The sequence below is a fragment of the Limulus polyphemus genome, unplaced genomic scaffold (assembly GCF_000517525.1).
Source record: "Limulus polyphemus unplaced genomic scaffold, Limulus_polyphemus-2.1.2 Scaffold1502, whole genome shotgun sequence".
Classification (NCBI taxonomy): Eukaryota; Metazoa; Arthropoda; class Merostomata; order Xiphosura; family Limulidae; genus Limulus; species Limulus polyphemus.
Window position 1 is genome coordinate 30624 of NW_013667112.1, and position 19910 is coordinate 50533.

Genomic DNA, 19910 nt, shown 5'->3' on the forward strand with positions numbered 1-19910 from the left:
ATTAAAACTAGAAAAATAATTACGTTTATAATTTGAACAGAATTCAAAGAAAAAATATTAACAACAGCCTTATACAAATGTTGTAGAGGCTATTCTAATAGCATTAACTCCTATTCTGTTAGCATACAGCACTAAAATTCACTGTTTTTACAACTATACTAATTTTAGCTTACATAATTAATAAAAAAAAGAAACATTTTATTAATTAAGTACAATTATTTACAAGCAGATTGAGATGTATTATTATTATTTTATATCAATACACACTACACAATGCAGGTTACTTGTTAGATTCATTATCAGCATTACTGTCATAGCAACCAACTGGCTTATTGTTGGTCATTTTTACCTTAAACTTTTATCCTTTAGCCAAATTGCTTGAAAATCATAATGAATATTAATTGAAACATAAAATAATTACACTTACATGGATTGCACAAAACCTTGTCTCTGAAAAATAAACGTATACAGTAAATAATTGTTCACAACATCTTCTATACAAATAATTTCTCACTGTTATTAAAAGATGATGAAACATTGAATATTATGTCATCTTGAAATTATTTTATTCATAAAAAATTTCTCACTGTTATTAAAAGATGATGAAACATTGAATATTTTGTCATCTTGAAATTATTTTATTCATAAAAAAATTACAGATGGCTTAAAGAGAAGCAAAAATATAAAAACATTTATTGCATTGCGACCTGCAAAGAAATTTAAAAAAATGTACTCAAACATATGTTCTGTTACATATTATTTACATTATTGATATTTTTTCTCAATTAAAGACAGTCTTGTTCTTATCTGCCACAACTGCTGAGCCTAATAAAGGTTATGATAAACAACTGAAATTTGGATAAGATATACATCATAAAAAAAAAACAATAATGCATTTTAAAAACCAACAACATTAACATTTAAGTCAAATGTATAACATTAACTAATAACACATATTAGTAAAATTACTTAGTTAAATACATGTAGTGGTATGAGGTGTAGTACTTTATCTAAACATGAAATTTTTTCTTCAAACCATCTTTGTTTGCACAAACCATTAGAAGATAGTTTGAATAACAATGACTTTATATTTATTCTATATTTATGTATAGTGTATGTTAGTTGAACAGTAATGTGATTCATTTAATTAGAAAAGTCAGTCACACACAAACACTAGAATTTTTTTATAAAATATCTAGACAATCTAGCTAAAATTAAATCAATATTGTAGAACAACTCAAGATTCAGGATAGATTTTAACAAAGATTTATGGTAAAATAACCATAAACTTGGAGTATTAAAACCTTTATTTTATTAGGTAAAGGTCAGGTTCACTATTTTACTACCCAATATTGAACATTATTACTGGAAATTTACAGAAACATTTGTATTCAGGATTATATATCTTTAGCATTAAAGATTAAAAAAATAGCGATGAAACTGAAAATACTTATGTTCTAGATTAATAAGATGTTGTAATTTCTCACTCTAGCTCGAGCAACCATGTTTGCCTTATTGCGATGATGAAGATTGATAATTGATGGCAAAAGCTTGCATGGTTCTCCATCCACTTGTACAGGAATGGTACGGTTGGTGACCATTCTTGCTGTCTGACACTGAGCAAGGCATGTACCATGACCACCTGCTTGTAGCAAGGGCTAAAAAATATTTCATCATAAGTTACTTTCAATTGTATTATGTTGAATGAGAAATATTCATGTCTAAACATTAATTTGAGAGTATTGTTGATATGTGCTTTCAAGTTAAAACAATGATTATAATAGTAAATTAGAGCAATAAACATTCAAATACTAATTAGATAATGTTAAAATTTGAAAAATGGAAATAGAGGGGGATTCAAATCCTAAAGATAAAAAAAGTTTTAGATTAGATAACTTTTGTTTAATATTATGCAAATAGTACAATTGTGACTTTTGGCTTCCTGAATCCATCACTGATCTTTAATATATAATCTACTAATAATTAAATATACAAACATCCCAGGAAGAATACCACTTTACTAAATAAACAAACATAAAATGAAGGGTATTAGGTTGCTGTTAGTATTTATCGGAGCTGCCCAGGGGCACCATTTCAGATTTAAGTAAGGGGGAACAACTTTAAGTGGTGTTGTTGTTTTTTTGTCAAATAAAAAAATAAAAAATAGTTTATTATGGGAGCATTTTATGTGATTATTTCCTATATTTTTTATAAATCATGTTATACCAAAATTACAAAACAAGAAAAACAGGCCACTTTGCTCTAGCGTACATACAGTTAATTTTTTTAAATTCATTGTCTCTGAAAAGTAAGGTTGTTTTAGATTTAAAACTGCCCTATATTCAGGCCAATATATTGATAATAAGTTCTATGGCTGGCTGTAGGCAACAAACATTTATGTCATACAAACATCAGCTGATTTTTTGATGAGTTTTGAGAGTTTACTTGCATTCAGACTTTTACTTTATAAATGAGGTATTATAAAATGAACTGAATGCTACCTGAAGCTTGTCTGTGGGCCTTAAATCATGCAGAAATAATGGAATAAAGAAGAAACTGAATAATAACCTATTTGTGTAAGCAGGATATGTCAAGAAGAAACTAATAGTTTACATGTTGTCATAAATTTAACACTAGAGGTTATTCCTCATTCCCCAAACTCTTTCCACTTCTTGATTGTAAATGTTCTTTTCAGTGATAAGATAGAACAGCTAACTTTCGAGTTGCTTTTTTTACATATTGTGGAGGACAGTGCTGATGTGGTCTTCATTTGATCCAGCTGAGTAATTTTTAAAGCATCAAATTATTTTGTTGTTTAAACTTAGCAAGAGTAAAATAATTTGTCAAATGTTCACACATATAATTTACAGTGGTTTTTAAAAAACTTTTACATACTACCTGGAGGATGTAAAATCATGTCCCCTCAATTCTTCCACCTTCTACAGTCTGTTGAATACAATGCCAGAAACCAGGTTTCGATACCCTTGGTGGGTAGAGCACAGATAGCCCATTCTGTAGCTTTGTGCTTAACTACAAACAAACAGTCTGTTGAATCAGGCTTGCGATTGCAAACTTACCAATGAGGCAGAGTGTCATGAAATGGTGGAGATTTTGAGCCTTGTAGGAACAAATTGGGAAACTGTTAAATGAAGATGGTTGCACAAACTACAAATTTTAAATATGAGCACTGTTCTTAAAATTAAAAAATGGCATGAAAGTTGGATCTGCTCATGGATCTGTCCTTTGCAATACTCAAGGTACAAAAATGGTTTCAGATCATATTTACAAGATCTGAAATCTGGGTTCGTGGTATTGTATCCCATTCCTGGCAAAGAACTTTGATGAGCGTGTCTCTAGAAGTTGGTTGTTTAGGATGCTCTTACAGGGAGCAAGCAAGCTAGGATGGACCACACATGCTCAGTAGGGTTAATATCCAACAAATGGCCTGGCCACAGGTGATTGATAATGGTCTGATCTTAATGTAATCATTTTGTTTTAGAATCAATGAGCAGGATCTCCATTTTGCCTGAAACACTGCTTTGTTTTGTAAGCTGGTCACTGGCACAGATAGGTAGAAGGTTTTGCTTGAGAGCCTTCGATGTAATGATCATCAGTGTCTGACACTTTGCATACCATCAACCATAATGTGCAACTGCCCAAAATTCACCCAAACCATAACAGAAACAGTCATATTTTGTCATGGCTTACAGATGGTTAAAACAAAAGTGCATGGAAGGATAGCCACAAAATCCAGATGCAACCAATGATTGAGAAAGATATAAATATAAACTCACAGAAAAAATAACAGTTTCCCTAAATAAAGGAGGGTGTGCCCACTGTTGTTAATGGATAGTACTGTCTGGAGTGAGGAGTGACTTTCGTCTAGCTACCATGCTATTATGTAGCTCATGCTTTGAAGATAAATTCAGAAGGTATTGAGGCACACTTACACTGTCCTGAAACAATGATATCCATTCTTCAAACTTCTCTCTCAGCATGATGAATCTATTCTGTTGGTTTTGGGTACCCAAGCTTTGCAGTAACCTATCGTTTTCTGATGTAATTGGTACTGCACTATCACCCTATTAACTGTAAACAGTGGTACTGTGATTGACCTGGATATTAGTCACTCACTATGACAATATTCCTATCATGCAACTATGCAACCTCAGGAAAATACAGTTAATTCTTTGGATCCTTTTCTTCATGATGTGACGGGGTTACTTGCATATTAGGTTATGGAAATGGTTGATTTGTATTCTCAGGGGGTTTCTGTTTAGTTATTGGTAGGCTGCATATACCTTAATCTATAGATTTTATTCATTCTGGTAAGTTATGAAATTATAATTTTCTACTTTCACATGTTTACATGTAGGAAAATAAAATTCAATCATTGTGTTCAATAAAACCAATGATTTTACCAATTGATACGTGGTCAAGCCAATCACTTCTATAATTCCATCATCCGTTCTCTGTTGATCAAAACCTGGTCCTGGGATTGCCCAAGGCCTTGTTCCACCACCATAACTGTTTCAATATAGAAGAAAATTTCAATATTTTTAACATAATTACTTTTAAGCCAACTACTTAAGTCTCATATACTTCACTTATTAATGATAAAGGCAGACTGCTTTTAAAATGAATAAAAAATTTATGCTATATATGATTTCGTGGTTGAATAAATGAGTAAAAATACTATTCTTGTGTTGTGTTTTTAAAACTACTGATTCAAAACAATTACCACATGGAGTTACCAACTAGTTAAATAATACAGAGGAAACATCAGAGGCAGTAAATTTACCTGGGAATATTTAAAAACAGAATAGCATGAATACGTAGTTCTTTTAACCTGGGTGTCAAATCTTGTCCATCACACTAAAGGGAGTAAATAGAAACAAAATGAGCCTGAAAAAAAATATTGTTAAGAAATGTTTCTTAATACATAAGTTTTAAAAGTATTTCATATTAAAAAGTTATAAAGAAAAATCGTTTTTACATCTGGTGTAGGTGAAACATTCTTTACTTAAAAAGAGTGGCAAAAAATGAGCACACAGTATTCACCCAAACAAAATAAGAAACAAATCAAAAATGTTTCTGAGGTTATTTATGAATAGTGATTAACTGCTAAATCAGATTAACTAAAGATAAACAAATTATACTGTAGACAATATATCAACCCAATGTATGATGATATTATACAATAATATTTTGGTATATATATATATATATAATGCATCATTAATATTTTTTAAGGATATTCAGTTGAAAAGTATTTTAAAACAAATTTTAATCTCCAAGGTACCAGCAAGTCATGATCCTTAACAACATATCATTTTACAATCAAATAAAAGTACTTGTATATTTGTGATTTGTAAAGAAAACTATTTTACACATTTTTGGTAAAAATTAACAAGGCAGCATATTTTCTACTATAACTACCTCCAGAGTAACAAAATTGCAGAGGTCTTTCCATTTTCTTTGTAGTAAATCCTTTCCTCCAGCCTGACCATAGAACATTTTGTTCCTTAGACGACTGTTGAACTTTTCTGGATGAGCCTCTAACAAAACAAAAATCATTATATTTTCTACTCCATAAAAGACTGTATCAAAGTTATGGTATTAGTTTATAATATTATGGATCCATTTCACAGAATCAAACTTACTCCACTCCACCCTAAGTTATAATTATGGCCAATGTTATAGTACTATGTAATAGAAATAATGTTAACCATCTTGAAAATATGATAGACTGTGGTATTTACAAAAACGAAACTTCATGATTTAAGAAGGAAATTTTTTTCTTATTCTCCAAACCTTTAAAGAAATGTAACTTGTAACTTAACAGTTAAGTTGGTAAATGAAAATTACACCAATACCAGCTTTATGATTATACTCACCCCTAGCTTCATGGAACTCAAGAGCTATGTGAGCATCTACTCCAAGGGAAAAGTAATTATTAACTACATTTAAAGGAAGTTTTTCTTTGCCTTCTTCACAAGTAGAAAGGTCCACATCTATGTTTTTATCTACAAGAAGATCCCACCTATAACATAAACAGAGTACTGCGTTTTACTTCCTGTAAACAAAACTAAATACATTAGGGTTACTGATGATGAGTGGAATTACTTGAAACCAGTAATTTGTTAATCCAAGATTATATTGGGCTTAATAATTATTATAATTTCCTTCAAAATGCACTTTTTCTGTTAATAAGAAAAAGTGGGATTTGGGTCTGGTGATAGTTCTATGTTAGATTTATGAACAATGAGAACTGAAGGTATTTTAGGTTATTCTTTGATGACAAAACCTTGTCAAAACGTTTTACATTTGTTACTGTTTTAACTTGCAATAAAGTTTCATTTGTTACCTATTCTAGCCATCTCTACACTTTATAAGAACTGATGATGATTCTTCTGCTCCTGATATTAAGTTTATCATCAGTTTGACAAGATAGTAACATTCAATATTGTCATCAACTTGACTTTATATTGGCTCCAATGTTTGTCAATTAAATTCTTCACTTCTTAAGTTAAAAGAAACAACTTTAAGTACTTTTTTTTAACTCTTTCTGAATGAAGAAGGTATACATGTCATATTAGATTCAAGATATTAACCTTATTAAAGAAAGAAATTTTGAGATAATTTTATACAGTACAATAAGTGGTAAACATAGACATTTTGTTTGTGGAGCATACACGAGTAATTAAGTTGGCTTCTGTTCTGTGTTTAGGTACAGCATACTCACCTGTCTAACTGAATAACATCTCCATCCTGGATGTTGGAAAGGATCTTGGATATAGGTTCATCTGTATAGCCCTGTATTAATTAGGCAGACAATCAGACATAAATTACAAAACTAGCATAAAATTCAGCATCAATTTAAGTTTATCTCTCTATTCATGCATACATAGAGAGAGAGAGAGAGAGAGAAAGAGAGAAAAACCAGTAGTTTAAAACCACTTAAAGGAATATGGTAGCAAGTTAAAACTTGAACAAATTCATAAATATTGTAAAAATCAATTGTTATTAGAGTGGCATGGACGGTAGCATTTTTCCTGTAACAAAGAAGAGAATTCAGCCAAATAGGTATTTAAAGGATTTTTCATACACTTATGAATTCAGTGTTCTGAAAGGCATTTAATAACACACATATTCAAATTTGAAGGAGATCAGTAAGTAATGACAATTGGTAATACACAAAGTTTTCTGACTTGAATGACCAAATTAAAACTTCAGTTACTATAACTATTAAAGTCCTTTAATCTACATTATCTCTAAACATCCAAATAATAGAATAGACACTGTGATGAAAACATTGTGGTGGGAGTCAAATCATATTGAAATATTTTTGGAAAACCTCCATTTTCTTGTTCAAAAATGTAAATTAATTTATAGTGTACCTTATCAGTAATAATATTAAGAACATATCTGTGAAATCTAAGTTTTTCTTTTCATAATGACTATACAGTGATATGTTCAGAAGTACGTTTTTAATGCAAAACATTCCTAGGATTACACCATGAGGCATATTAAACAAAATGGGTTCATTTTACAAGTCAAACTTACCCCACCCCACCCTAAAGATCTTGCTAAGTCATTTCCTGTCCCTAAGGGAAGTACAGACACAGGAGGAGAGATGCCAATTTCATCTAGTATGGACAACACCCAACCAACTGTGCCATCACCCCCACAGGCCAACACTCTCAGATTAGGAACCTTTTTGTATAGCTCTAAGCTGAAACACAAAGAATTGTTTACAACATTTATATTAACATTTTTTTATGAACTTTAGTGTAAAGTGTTAAAGGTCAAGGTTATCTTGTAAAGAGTTTGAGAAAATGCATTTTTCCAAGAAATGACAAAAGCAAAACAAAAAATGTAATAATTGGTATGATAAATATTTATAATAGATGAAACTTACAACTTGGTAAACATGATACACATAAGACTTGTTCAGCAGGACACTGCCACATTATAAAAGTATAACGTCAAAACATATTCTATCAATCTGTGCAAGTATATTTGTACGGAATTTTCAACTATTCTTATAATTATTTATTATATAAAAAACAAAACTACAGGTGGATGGGATATTTTTGTATAGTATGGGTTGTCTGCCAAGAACATTACCTAATAATACAGGAACATTGTCACAAAAAACTGCCAAAAAATATTTTATGCAGTTTGTGCTTCAGATGCTTCTTTGTATGGAATTTTCAACTTTTCTTAAAATTATTTATTATATAGAGAATAAAACTACAGATGGATAGAATATTTTTGTATATTATGAAGAAACGGTTTAATAAGTTGATATTCACGTGCAAAGGTCGAATGTCAGTTCGTATTCTTATAGCATGAAAATAATACATTAAAACCTTACCAGATCAATAAAAACTACACAAGGTATGTGTTTTCAGTAAGGTCATAGAGGGCTGGTTCATCGTAATTTTTTAGAGATATGTAGTTCAACAATATATTAGGCCTACAGCATATAAAAAATCTAATCAAAAACACCTTAGGGGTGAAAAAAAGGTGCGGTCAATAAAAAAAACAATAACAACAAAAAAAAAAAAGATTGAGCATACGACTTAAAGGAATGAAATCAAATTTGGCGGCCAAACTGGTAGCTACACTTATAGTATCGATAAGAATTTTACAGCAAATATTCATTCATTAGTTAGCCAGGCAGCGTTTTTTGTTCCACTTGGGGTATGATGGTGCGTAAATTTGAAATTTGGTATGTGAAGTAAGGGTCCAGTAAAGCACATCCACTGAAAGTATGTGATAGTTTGGATTACAACAATCCGAGTTACAGAAAGTGGAAAATCGTTAAACTATTACTCCTGTTATTTAGTGTTAATAACACACAGTGTGTCCTGCAGGTTGTTAAGGCTCCAGGACACACTACCGTGTGTCTTGATTTAATTTAGTTTATAATTATACATATTATTATGTACTATTTTAATTTAAGTAAATATTATATAATTGTCCGATGTCCCTCTTTTTCCCCTCCCTAATGACTTTAGGTTATATTATTTTCTTTTACAGTTTTATAACGTATTTGAATAATATTAGTAGTTTTTCAACTTATTACAAACTAAAAGTCTTGTAGAAAACTATTTTTTATCGTTTTCGAATCTGTATAAAGTGTATAAATCTAAGTACGACTAACCCCGGAGAGAGTCCTTCTTGTGTCAGGTCAAATACTTGACGTGGATTTAGTAAGCACTGAAACTTCTGCATCAGTTTGGCGCCTTGGTTACTACCGCTCTTCGGGTTTAAAAACACCAGTAATGGCTTTGATGTGACAGATGGAATGGGCTTAATGACAAACGTTTTTGTCAGCTCTTTATCATCCTGAGGAAATATATATATATAAAATATTAAAAGGACCACCAGGTTCGGAATACTGTATTTTTTAATATCTTTAGTTGGTTGAAAGCGCTTTCGCAGCTTACATTACTCTAATTAAATCCTAAATACAATACATAATACTTTTTTAACTAAATCAAAATGTTTATACAATAAATACATCCCAGTAAAATTATTAGAACAAAAATAGAAATGAATTTTATGTTATTTCAAATCCATAAACAGCGTAATACTATAAATAAAATAAATATATGTATATTATTATATATTATTTAATATCCATAAAAATAACATGTAAATAAAATATAATTAAATACTTTAGAAATTCATTAACATAAACTTCCAATTACTTCAAATTTTTTTTTATGAAATAACTTTCATATAATAATATTTTTTGGTTGACTGTCACAAGACCTAAATGGAAAACAGGAAAAGAAAGGGTTGGTTGGAATTTATCAATAATAGACTAGGGGTAAGGTCCCCCCAGTGGCACAGCGGTATGTCGGCGGACTTACAGCGCTAGAATTCAGGTTTCGATACTCGTGGTGGCCAGAGCACAGATAGCCCATTGTGTAGCTTTGTGCTTAATTACAAACAAACAAACAAAACTAGAGGTAAGGTAGCTAGTCATCATGACCCACTCTTGGGCTGCTCTTTTACTAACGAATGTGGGATTGACGATCACATAATTACACCCCCATGGCTGAAAGGACGAACATGTTTAGTGGGATGGGGATTTGAACCCACGCCTCACACATTACGAGTCGAGCGCCCTAACCATCTGGCCATGCTAGGTCTAAAAAGAAAGGTTCTTGTAATGTACTATATCCGAAATATGAAATATATATATAAATATATACAAGTACATAAACTTAAGTGGAAATTGTTACAAACACACAAGCTCTATATTAACATAGAAAGAAAAATACTCTGCACTTTCAACCATTCATGATCGTAATTAATTATTTTTTCTGAAAGGATGGGGAAAGAATAGCTGATTAGTTGAGACAGAATATGCTCGGAATGAAAATAGATATAATGGTGCTCTTCTAAAATTTCCAGTAGATGTTTTTTTCGAGTTTGAGGCATACTGATACTTCTATGATATGCAAGCATATCACATGTTTTATACCTGCTTAATGATATAGAATTTTAAAAGTTTTCCAGTTAATTATTTCCTGTGGTGTAATGGCACAACAAGTGACCCAGAAAGACGTCGAGATTGCCTTGTTATGGTTGCTTTGTTTCTTTGTTCTCTAGAATAGGTATAGTATACTCTGTTCAAGAGGATAGTGCAGTAGCATATAGCATCCGGAATGAAAGGATTAGCGATTGAAGTATGTTTTACAGGTCGACATGTCGTTATCCGATTGTTACAGCCAATTCAAATTGCGAGAGAACAAAGTTTACGAGGAGACGCTGTTAACAGGATAAAGAAAGCGAGTTTACTTGTCGAGTTCAGGTGCGCTTTCTTGGTCCATTTCTACTAAGAGATCGTTGGGTGAAGATCGGACTTGAAAATCGTCGTGTTTTAGTTCTACAGCAATCAATACCGAGAGAGTGAAAGCTATGGGATTTAGTATAGATTCGATCGTGTACCTTACGTTTTCTTTTTGTCTGTAATATTGTGTTCATTTTGGTTAAATGTATTCAGTCTTTCAACACACACAAGGTAAACTCAGTTATCAGATTCGAAATTACTCTCCTTATTTTCAAAGCGAACTTATTAGCTGGTCTAACTACCTCAGATTTGTTGGAAAATCGTTTTTTAACTGAAAATACCACCGCAGCACCAGTATGTGAACAAGCAGTTTGGAACCACTGCTATAGAGGATCTTCCAGTCTCTAACTGGGAAATCAAACTAGCTGCCTGCTTCTCTCCCCCAGGGTCCGAGAGATTCTTCTTCACAATTAGAACATGGGTGCTGAAGGAGTGTATATAAAGTATCATATTACTCACCATTCCATATGAAACTAGACCACATCCTTGCCACAAGCAATAACATTCTTGGTGACATACAATGCTAACGTCCGGGGTTTGATTCTCCAAGATGGGCAGAACGCAGATAGCCCATTGTGTAGCTTTACGCTAAAACAACAACAATAACATTCTTGGTAATTTTACACTTTGGTATTACTGAATTAAAGGCATAATAACATATAAGTAAATCACTTCCATAGAATCAGAGATTTTATGATTTGTTTGAATGAAAGTTTAGTGTTGGAAGAAATGCAGAAGAGAAGAAACAAACAAATATACCTACAATAATAGATTTAAAAGAAAACATGGCACATTACAAAATGACTTGACTCTTTCAAACCATAAGTTAATCTCTTTGAAAGTGCCAAACTGCTCTCCTAGTACATATTCTCTCTGTGGCTGATCAGTAACAAACTAGATCATAAGAATACAGAAGTACCCCACTGGTATGCAACTGTGTTATGAAATAGTAGACATCATCTTTAATTGAGTCATACTGTAGAATGTAACACACTGACCTCGACCAAATTTAGGATGTTTCATATCAGAACCTAAAAAAATGTAAACATTACGTGGATTCCTTTGTTTCAGAACTTTTGTGCAAAGTTATATAAAGATATACAGTCTAACCTGTTAACCGCTCCACCTCCACAACAGCGCCACCTGGCTAAGAGCGCCAGTTTTCGTAAGTCCCAACTCAATTTGTATGTTATTTAACCTTTATAAGAACGCTACCTGTCTAACGCCGCCAAGCGCCAGGCTAATTTAGCCCCAAACCCCATTCATCATCTGTGAAAAAACGCCAGTTCCCGCCATAAATATTGATTGGTATTCCTTGACAGTGTAAATTTCTCGCGCTGTCAAGACTAATTGCCTTCAGAGCCAATCACTGCTGTAGGCGTGGTTAATTACACTTAGTAAGGTTAATTACAATAGGTAGGTGTATATATATATATATATATATATATTCTTTTTTTGTAATTTCATCTTATTTTTCTGATATAAATAGCCAAGCTTACATTTAAGATTAAATCATTTCTCTGACTGTTTACTACTGTTTAAAATAACTGTGCTGTAAAAGATCTCTGTTGTTTCAACCAAATTTGTCACCATGTCAAAGCAAGGCAAAGGCTATAGAAATGTATGACAAAGTACAAAGTTCCCGTAAAGTGGGGGAGGCTTTTGGTGTAAGCGAAGACCAAATTCAAAGACTTGTTAAAAGAAAAGCTGAAGTTTTAAATGACTATGAAAATAATGACCCGGCTGAACGCCAGAGAAAATTAGAAAGACCGGCAATGAAGAAATTAATGAGTTGACCTGGAAATGGTTCATAGATGTCACTGCTAGACATGTTCCTGTCAACGGCCCACTAATCCAAGCACAAGCTTTACGTTTTGCTTCTGACCTGAAGATTGACACATTTCATGCTTCTAATGGCTGGTTAGAAAGTTTTTCTGAAAAGACACAACATTGTTCTTGGCACAACTGGTGGAGAGAGTGGTGATGTGGACCGAAATGTTGTTTCTGATTGGAAAGAAAAACTTCCTACAGTTTGTAAAGGCTACAGACCCCAGGATATCTTCAATATGGACGAAACAGGTTTATTTTTCCGACACAGCAGTACAAATAAAACTTACCATGTGAAGGGCAGTGACTGTGCAGATGGCAAGCAGTCAAAAGAACGCGTGACTATTGGCTTATATGCTTCAATGACAGGAGAAAAACTGACCCCATTGTGATTGGCAAGGCCAGACAGCCACGCTGCTTCAAATCCATAAATGTGAAAGCCCTGCCTGTCAGATATCAAATAACGCCAAGGCCTGGATGACCAGTGATATTTTTTCTGAATGGCTTAAGAGTTTTGACAGAAAAATGAAAGCTCAATACAGAAAAGTTTTGCTTTTCTTAAATAATGCCCCTTCTCACCCCCTCACGTAACTTGTTTTCCTGCCTGCCAATACAACGTCACTTTCTCAGCCTATGGATCACGGTATTATCCAGGCCATGAAGCTGAAATACAGAAAGAAGCAACTGACCTACATTTTGAGTGAGCTGGAGAAAGACAAGACCATCACTGGGCCTGAAGTGCTTCGCAGCATCACAGTTCTTCAAGCTGTCCACTGGGTAGGCAAAGCATGGGAGGAAGTTGATTCTTCAACAGTCCAGAAATGCTTTGCACATGCTGGGTTGACCACAGAGGTGTGTGAGGCAAGTGATGCCACATCCTTTGTTAAAGAAACAGATGACCCAGAAGGTGACATTCCCCTCTCAATCCTCAGACTTTCCAAAGACTTATTCAATCATGATTTTAACTAACTTGACCAGCTTGACAAAGACCTACCCACCACACAGCCTGCCACTGATTGGACACTACCTGCACAAAAGCTTCTTGCTAATGATTCTGAAGTTGAATTTGATGATGTTGATGACACTCCAGAACCCCAGATCTGCTCAGTTGCTCAGGCCCAGACATTTCTTGAACAGCTGAAAGACTTTGCTTTACATCACGGAAATGCTTCTTATGTAAACAAGGTTATGGACCTGCATGATATGACCACAGCAGTGCGTCTCAAAACAAAGAAGCAGTCTTCTATCAGTGATTTCTTCAAGCCCCCAATAATTTTACAGTCAAAAACCTTTTCATCATGTTTATGTAAATACATGTACATGTACATTTATTTCTAGTATAACTTTTTTTTCACAAATGTATTATGAAGTAAATAAATTTGTTGATAAACAGTTATGCAAATCAAGGAAAAGTGGTATTGACATTAACCTGACACCTATCATGAAACAATTTTGTGAAAGTTACATAAATGTTCCTTTTCGCAAGTTGGAAGACGCGAATTTTCTTAAGTGAGCCACCTGCCTAAATGAGCCACTGGTAGCCAGTCCCTAGGGTGGCTCAGTTACACAGGTTCGACTGTATATGCACATCGTCAGCTCTTGGATTATTCTTGGCTGACAAAATATTGGAGCTTTACGTGTGAAACGCGTTTCTGTGGAAACAAGTCACAAACCAGGAACCATCGATTCCTAGGTCAACTTCACTAACAACTAGTCTACGCTTGGTCAAAATTTGTAGATGTGAAATATATACTATAGAAGAGTAAGCTATATCGTGTTTTTACATAGCACCATTATATAAGCCCAGCGTGAATTTGACTGACAGCAAGTCTTTTTTTGGACAAAAAAGTGATAACTGAAATAATGTTAACTCAAACATGGTTAAAGAAGGGACATAAAATAACAAACAAACAAAAACATGGCTGATGAAAGGCACATCCTTTCTGATGTTCAATATTTGAAAAAAAAAAAGAATGCATAAAATATAAAAATTAACAAATAACGATTTGAGGCTTAGAGCGAATCAAGAAACTATTAACTTTTTCTGCTAAAGCGAACGAAAAAACACTGCTACTACTTCTTACTAAGCTTTCTCGCCCCCCCCCCAGTGGCACAGCGGTATGTCTGCGGACTTACAACGCTAGAAACCGAGTTTCGATACCCGTGGAGGGCAGAGCACAGGTAGCCCATTGTGTAGTTTTGTGCTTAACTTCAAACAACAACAAAATAAACTTTCTCATAAAATGAATGTTTCTCAGGTAACTGCAAAGCTACTGAGGGATACAAGACGAGAAAGTATAATTGAAACTGTTCGTGGAGTCTGATACAAGCTAGGAAAGTCCTATCATGATTTGGTCTCTGGATATGTCTCGAGCTATTTTGCAACTACAAAATAAAAGTGCAGGGTTGAAAAAGGCTTTGAAAAGATATTGGTGTAAACAAGGGAGCTTGTAGAGGACACAGGAACCATTGAACAATTTTCGGAAGAGGAGTAAGTTCATTCATGATAAAACGATCCAGTTGTCGTACAATAAATGAGCTTCTCCTTGATCCACAGCAAACTTTAAGGTTATTTTATTTAATTAACAAACCTGAGTGTACATCCATTGAACCAACGGTTTCAAGTTCAATGAACTATACAAATACAGCTCGCTGTTCAGTTTTCCTGTGTTACTGAGACGTCGAAAATGAGTTCAAGGGGCTTGCTGAAAAAATGCGTGGAACACCAAGTCATCTTATATGATAGTGAGGCAACTGATGTCACTGAAAAATAACTTTGTGGCGAATTGCGAGGCCTTTCATGGAGAAATGACTAAAATTAATCTGAACTGAGTATTGAAACATCTTAACATTGTCCCAACACCTCTGTTGCACTAATTCTGCTGACTATGTTCATTGTTACTACTAGTAACATTACATGAACAAGACCGGTTGGACTGGCAATATTTCCGACCAAGAGTGAAATTGCACAAAAATTGAACTTAAAGTAAGCAGAGTGTAATTCTACCTCAATAAGAGCAAGAAAATGGAAATATCTGTAACTGTAAAACTTTGAAGTGGCACACCAAACCAGTGGTATCAGAGCAGATACTCATCTACTGAGACAATTTTTTGATCTTACTGTTTTGGTTGTAACATTCACACATGTACTTATAGCTAGTCTTTTGTAATTTCTATACTGTATTGTCGTGCATCACGTAGAGAATACTTAAAATCAATTTTAAAGAATTTATCCTTCCTACCTTGACCACTTATATTACCTACAAAACTAGTTACATGTACCAATTCTGAGTTTCTGTACAGCTCCTACTGAAACATGAAATTACGACTCAATATGTCGCATGAAATAGTGTTCACTAGTTTGTTACGTGACATTTATTTCCCAGGGGGCACGAGAAAGATCACTACACAACTCCTCAGAATAGTATGACTGACTGTACTTCTTTAAGCATTATACTGGTGTGGCATTGTGATTCGCTGCGTGACAGCAACTCATAGTTTAAACTATCAGCATGTGACTGTATCCTGGTCCAGTTAATTGTTTTACAATAGAGGGGGAGCAATCCCGTAAGAAATATTTGCATTTTATAACCATTTTATTTTCTCCTTCCATAATTATGTCCAAATACGTAGGAAGGAATAAGACATGAATAGGACTACAATCACGAGTGTGTATTTATGTGGTGGTGGGGTGAGAGGTTGTTTGGTAATGATATCAATAAATCGAATTACATATGCATAAAAAGTCAAAATTTTGGTCGGGTTAATAGATTCCTAAGCCTATGTGTGTGTGTATATATATATATATATATATACACACACACAAACACTTATATATACGTACATTTAAACTGAAGTAGAATCATAGGAGTAGATTGAATAATTATCCCCTATATTCACACAGCAGAAACTTCTCCTTCCAAACTATATTTCGTGATTTCTAGAAGAAAGCCTATTTAAATAACTGTAAAATTCAATGTTTAAAGGGTCAAAAAATCGTTCATAAAATGTTGTTAGCTTTACGTCACTCCAAATTACTAAAACCATGATCACGCTTTTCTTTTAAGCCAATTGTGGCTTAGGCAAGAACCCACCGAAAGCTCTTTCCTGTTTATTACAGTAGTTAATAAAGCTTAACCAGTACAGTACAGTCTCTCTGGTTCCAGTTCTATGTTTGAATTTTGAACAGAATAAATAATGAGCTTATGAGTTTGTTGAAAAGCTTAAGGCACTTTATGTAAAACAAGGGCTAAAAGGCTAGATCAGAAACCTTTAAAGTTCAGGCGCAGCTGCCCTTGACTTTGAACTACCTTGGGCCTTTGATCCGTAGCCCATAACGCTAACAACTAGGCCTGGCCTGTTTTAAATCGAATTGAAATTAAATATATATATATATATTCACATTATTTCTTCGTTCCTACCATGCTACTTGCCTGGCCTGGACCTTCCATCTCAAACGTTAGTTTACCCACTTTTTTTTAATCATAATAATACTGAGACTTAAAACTAAGTTGAGGATAATGAAAAAAATAGTGAAAAAAGCAAAATTATGGAATAATAATATTACGATATTAAAAACTTAGAGTATTCTCGGAGAAAGATTCTTCGAAAGATGCTGGAAACGATTTGACTAATTCAGTAATAAGTTGTTGTGGAGTCATTAACGCACGAATCTTTCAAAATGAATACCCATGTAAGCGTTAAGTGAGATGTATTAAATGACAATGAGTGAAAACAGCTTTGGAAGTGAGGGAAATGAAACCAATTTACTCACTAAAAACAGAAAATGTTTGCAGATGGTATTTACTTCAGTTTGTTCTTCGAAGGTATTAAGTCGAAAGGCTGGAAATATTTTGTATTTGGAAATAAGCTAAAAAACTGAGTTGGTGTACATTGATTTTTTACCAGATCCAACAGTCAAACTGTGATTGAGAAGTGATAATAGAAAATTCAAATAATGATAATAAACATTTTTCAGGGTTTGATATAAAATCTTTTAACCATTACTAATAACATATGACTATACTGTAACAATAAATTATTCACAAGTTATCAACGGATTACCTAGTAAATTAAAATTCATCAGGAATTTTTCTTCTCTGCATTAAAATGTGCAACTTCAGTAAAGAAAAGAAGTAATTCATGAATGACGTAAGGCCTAATCCATTCTATGATCCGCTACTTCCTCTACGTCATTCATGGATTCTTTCTTTTCTTCATTGAAGTTATATATTTTAGTGGGGAGAAGAAAATTTCACAATTAATAATAAGCATTCCCAAAATGACCGATGGGGATTTTTGTTGCTTTTGAAAATACATTTTTCTTATCTATTTATGCCCATGACCTTTTGGTTACTGGGTTACTAATAACATGCGAGTCACACACACACACACAAAAAAGTAAACAAAATACAATGAATAATGCAAACGATTCAACTAATAATGCTGGGATCTCCTTTGTATTTTAACATAAAATTAACGATATCTCCTAATACGTTTGTTCAGGTCTTTACATTGAGTGTTGTAACTAGTTACCCCCCCCCCCCCAAATAACAACAACAACAAAAAACATACACACACACACACTCAACATGATACAATGTGTAGGCTCAGCCTGTAATAAACAGTGTAAAAATAAATCAGTAATATGAAGGGTTAAAACAATAAAATAATGGTCTGAGAAAAGTATAATACAAATAAAATTGATGTGAACAAAATTTCGACGCGCGTGTGTGACTAAAATACACGAGTTATTAGCAAACACAAAATATTATTATAAAGCTAAAAAATAAAACGAGCTTGAATTTGTGTAAAACTGCTAACAATAACATTTGACAACTCAAACTAGTGATTTTATAATAATTTGTCTTTAATTTTCCATCAAAAATAACTCCTCGACTTTATATATATATACACAGATGTCAGACAATACTGCGAGATCTCAAAGGTCAAATACTACTCGGTTCTTTAACTATATTTATTTACTGTGAAAGTCCCCTAGCGGGTCATCGGTTTGGTTTGAATTTCGCGCAAAGCTACACGAGGGCTATCTGCACTAGCCATCCCTAATTTAGCAGTGAAAGACAAGAGGGAAGGAAGCTCGTCATCACTAACCACTGTCAACTCTTGGGCTACTCTTTTACCAACGAATAGTGGGATTGACCATCACATTATAACGCAACCACGGCTGAAAGGGCGAGCATGTTTGGTGGGACGGGGATTCGAACCCGCGCCCCTCAGATTACGAGTCGAGCGCCCTAACCACCTGGCCATGCCGGGCCCAGGGTCGTCGGTAAGTTTATGATCTTACAACGAAAAAATACGGTGTTCGATTCCCAGCCTTGGACAGAGTGCAGATTGTATATCTCTGTTTTAAGAAAACAACAACAACAATAGTTTACTAAAAGCTAATAGGAAAGTAATAATTTTGCGAAAACGCAACAAATAACAAGACTGCGCATTTCTGATCAAATCTACAGACTCAGTAACTCATGCATAATATACATTGCAGTGATATTTGACGACGTGCTAGCATATATCTCCATTTTCGTCACCCCCCTCCCATAATTTACCCAACCATCACTTTGGATAGCTAAGTTATGCCACTGTATATTTATTGCTCCTAGCTGTTAAAAATTATAAAACCACACACACGCGAAAAAAAAAAAAAATCAATGCCACATGCAGCAATACCTTTCATGATTTTAAACTGTTATCAACTCGCTTTAAGTTTCGTATACCCGTCTTTTTTATTATTTTTACTAAATTACCTCGATTCTATTCTGATGTTAATTTACAGAAGAACACAGCCCAAGGGGGTTAAAAGCCAACTAAGAAATTCACAAGTGATTTGTGAATTAAGTTCACTACAATTCAAAATAAAAGTTTAAATTAATTACTCTGTTTAATGTAACGTTAAATGTTTGATGTCATTTTACAAAGTATAATTATGTAAAAATAACATATAATAAAAAAATTCGTTGATTAAATTACGAAACAGAAAGAAATTTGAACTCCAATGCACTTTAATTTATCTAATTATTGCTTTTTTTTAAACACCCAGAAAACTCCCGATTTAGATAACTTAGATGCTTCTGTTTGGCTGTCATAAAGACGTATTAAACCAACATCAGAATGAGATATAGAATCATTAGTTTGTTTGTTTGTTTGAAGTTAAGCACAAAGCTACACAATGGACTATATGTGCTCT

General features: G+C 33.5%; 1 protein-coding gene across 2 annotated transcripts in view; it reads right to left on the bottom strand.

The window, feature by feature from the left end:
* Positions 1-19910, bottom strand: part of LOC106463851 (eye-specific diacylglycerol kinase-like) — a 168457-nt gene that overhangs the window by 22121 nt on the left and 126426 nt on the right. For both annotated transcript variants that reach the window (XM_022391470.1, XM_022391471.1), the window contains 9 exons: positions 9173-9357; positions 7567-7735; positions 6746-6816; positions 5898-6043; positions 5440-5558; positions 4802-4875; positions 4422-4527; positions 1488-1658; positions 428-450 (listed from right to left, as the gene is read on the bottom strand). In XM_022391470.1, the coding sequence (XP_022247178.1) occupies positions 428-450; positions 1488-1658; positions 4422-4527; positions 4802-4875; positions 5440-5558; positions 5898-6043; positions 6746-6816; positions 7567-7735; positions 9173-9357 (1064 nt within the window). The remainder of the gene's footprint in view (positions 1-427; positions 451-1487; positions 1659-4421; positions 4528-4801; positions 4876-5439; positions 5559-5897; positions 6044-6745; positions 6817-7566; positions 7736-9172; positions 9358-19910) is intronic.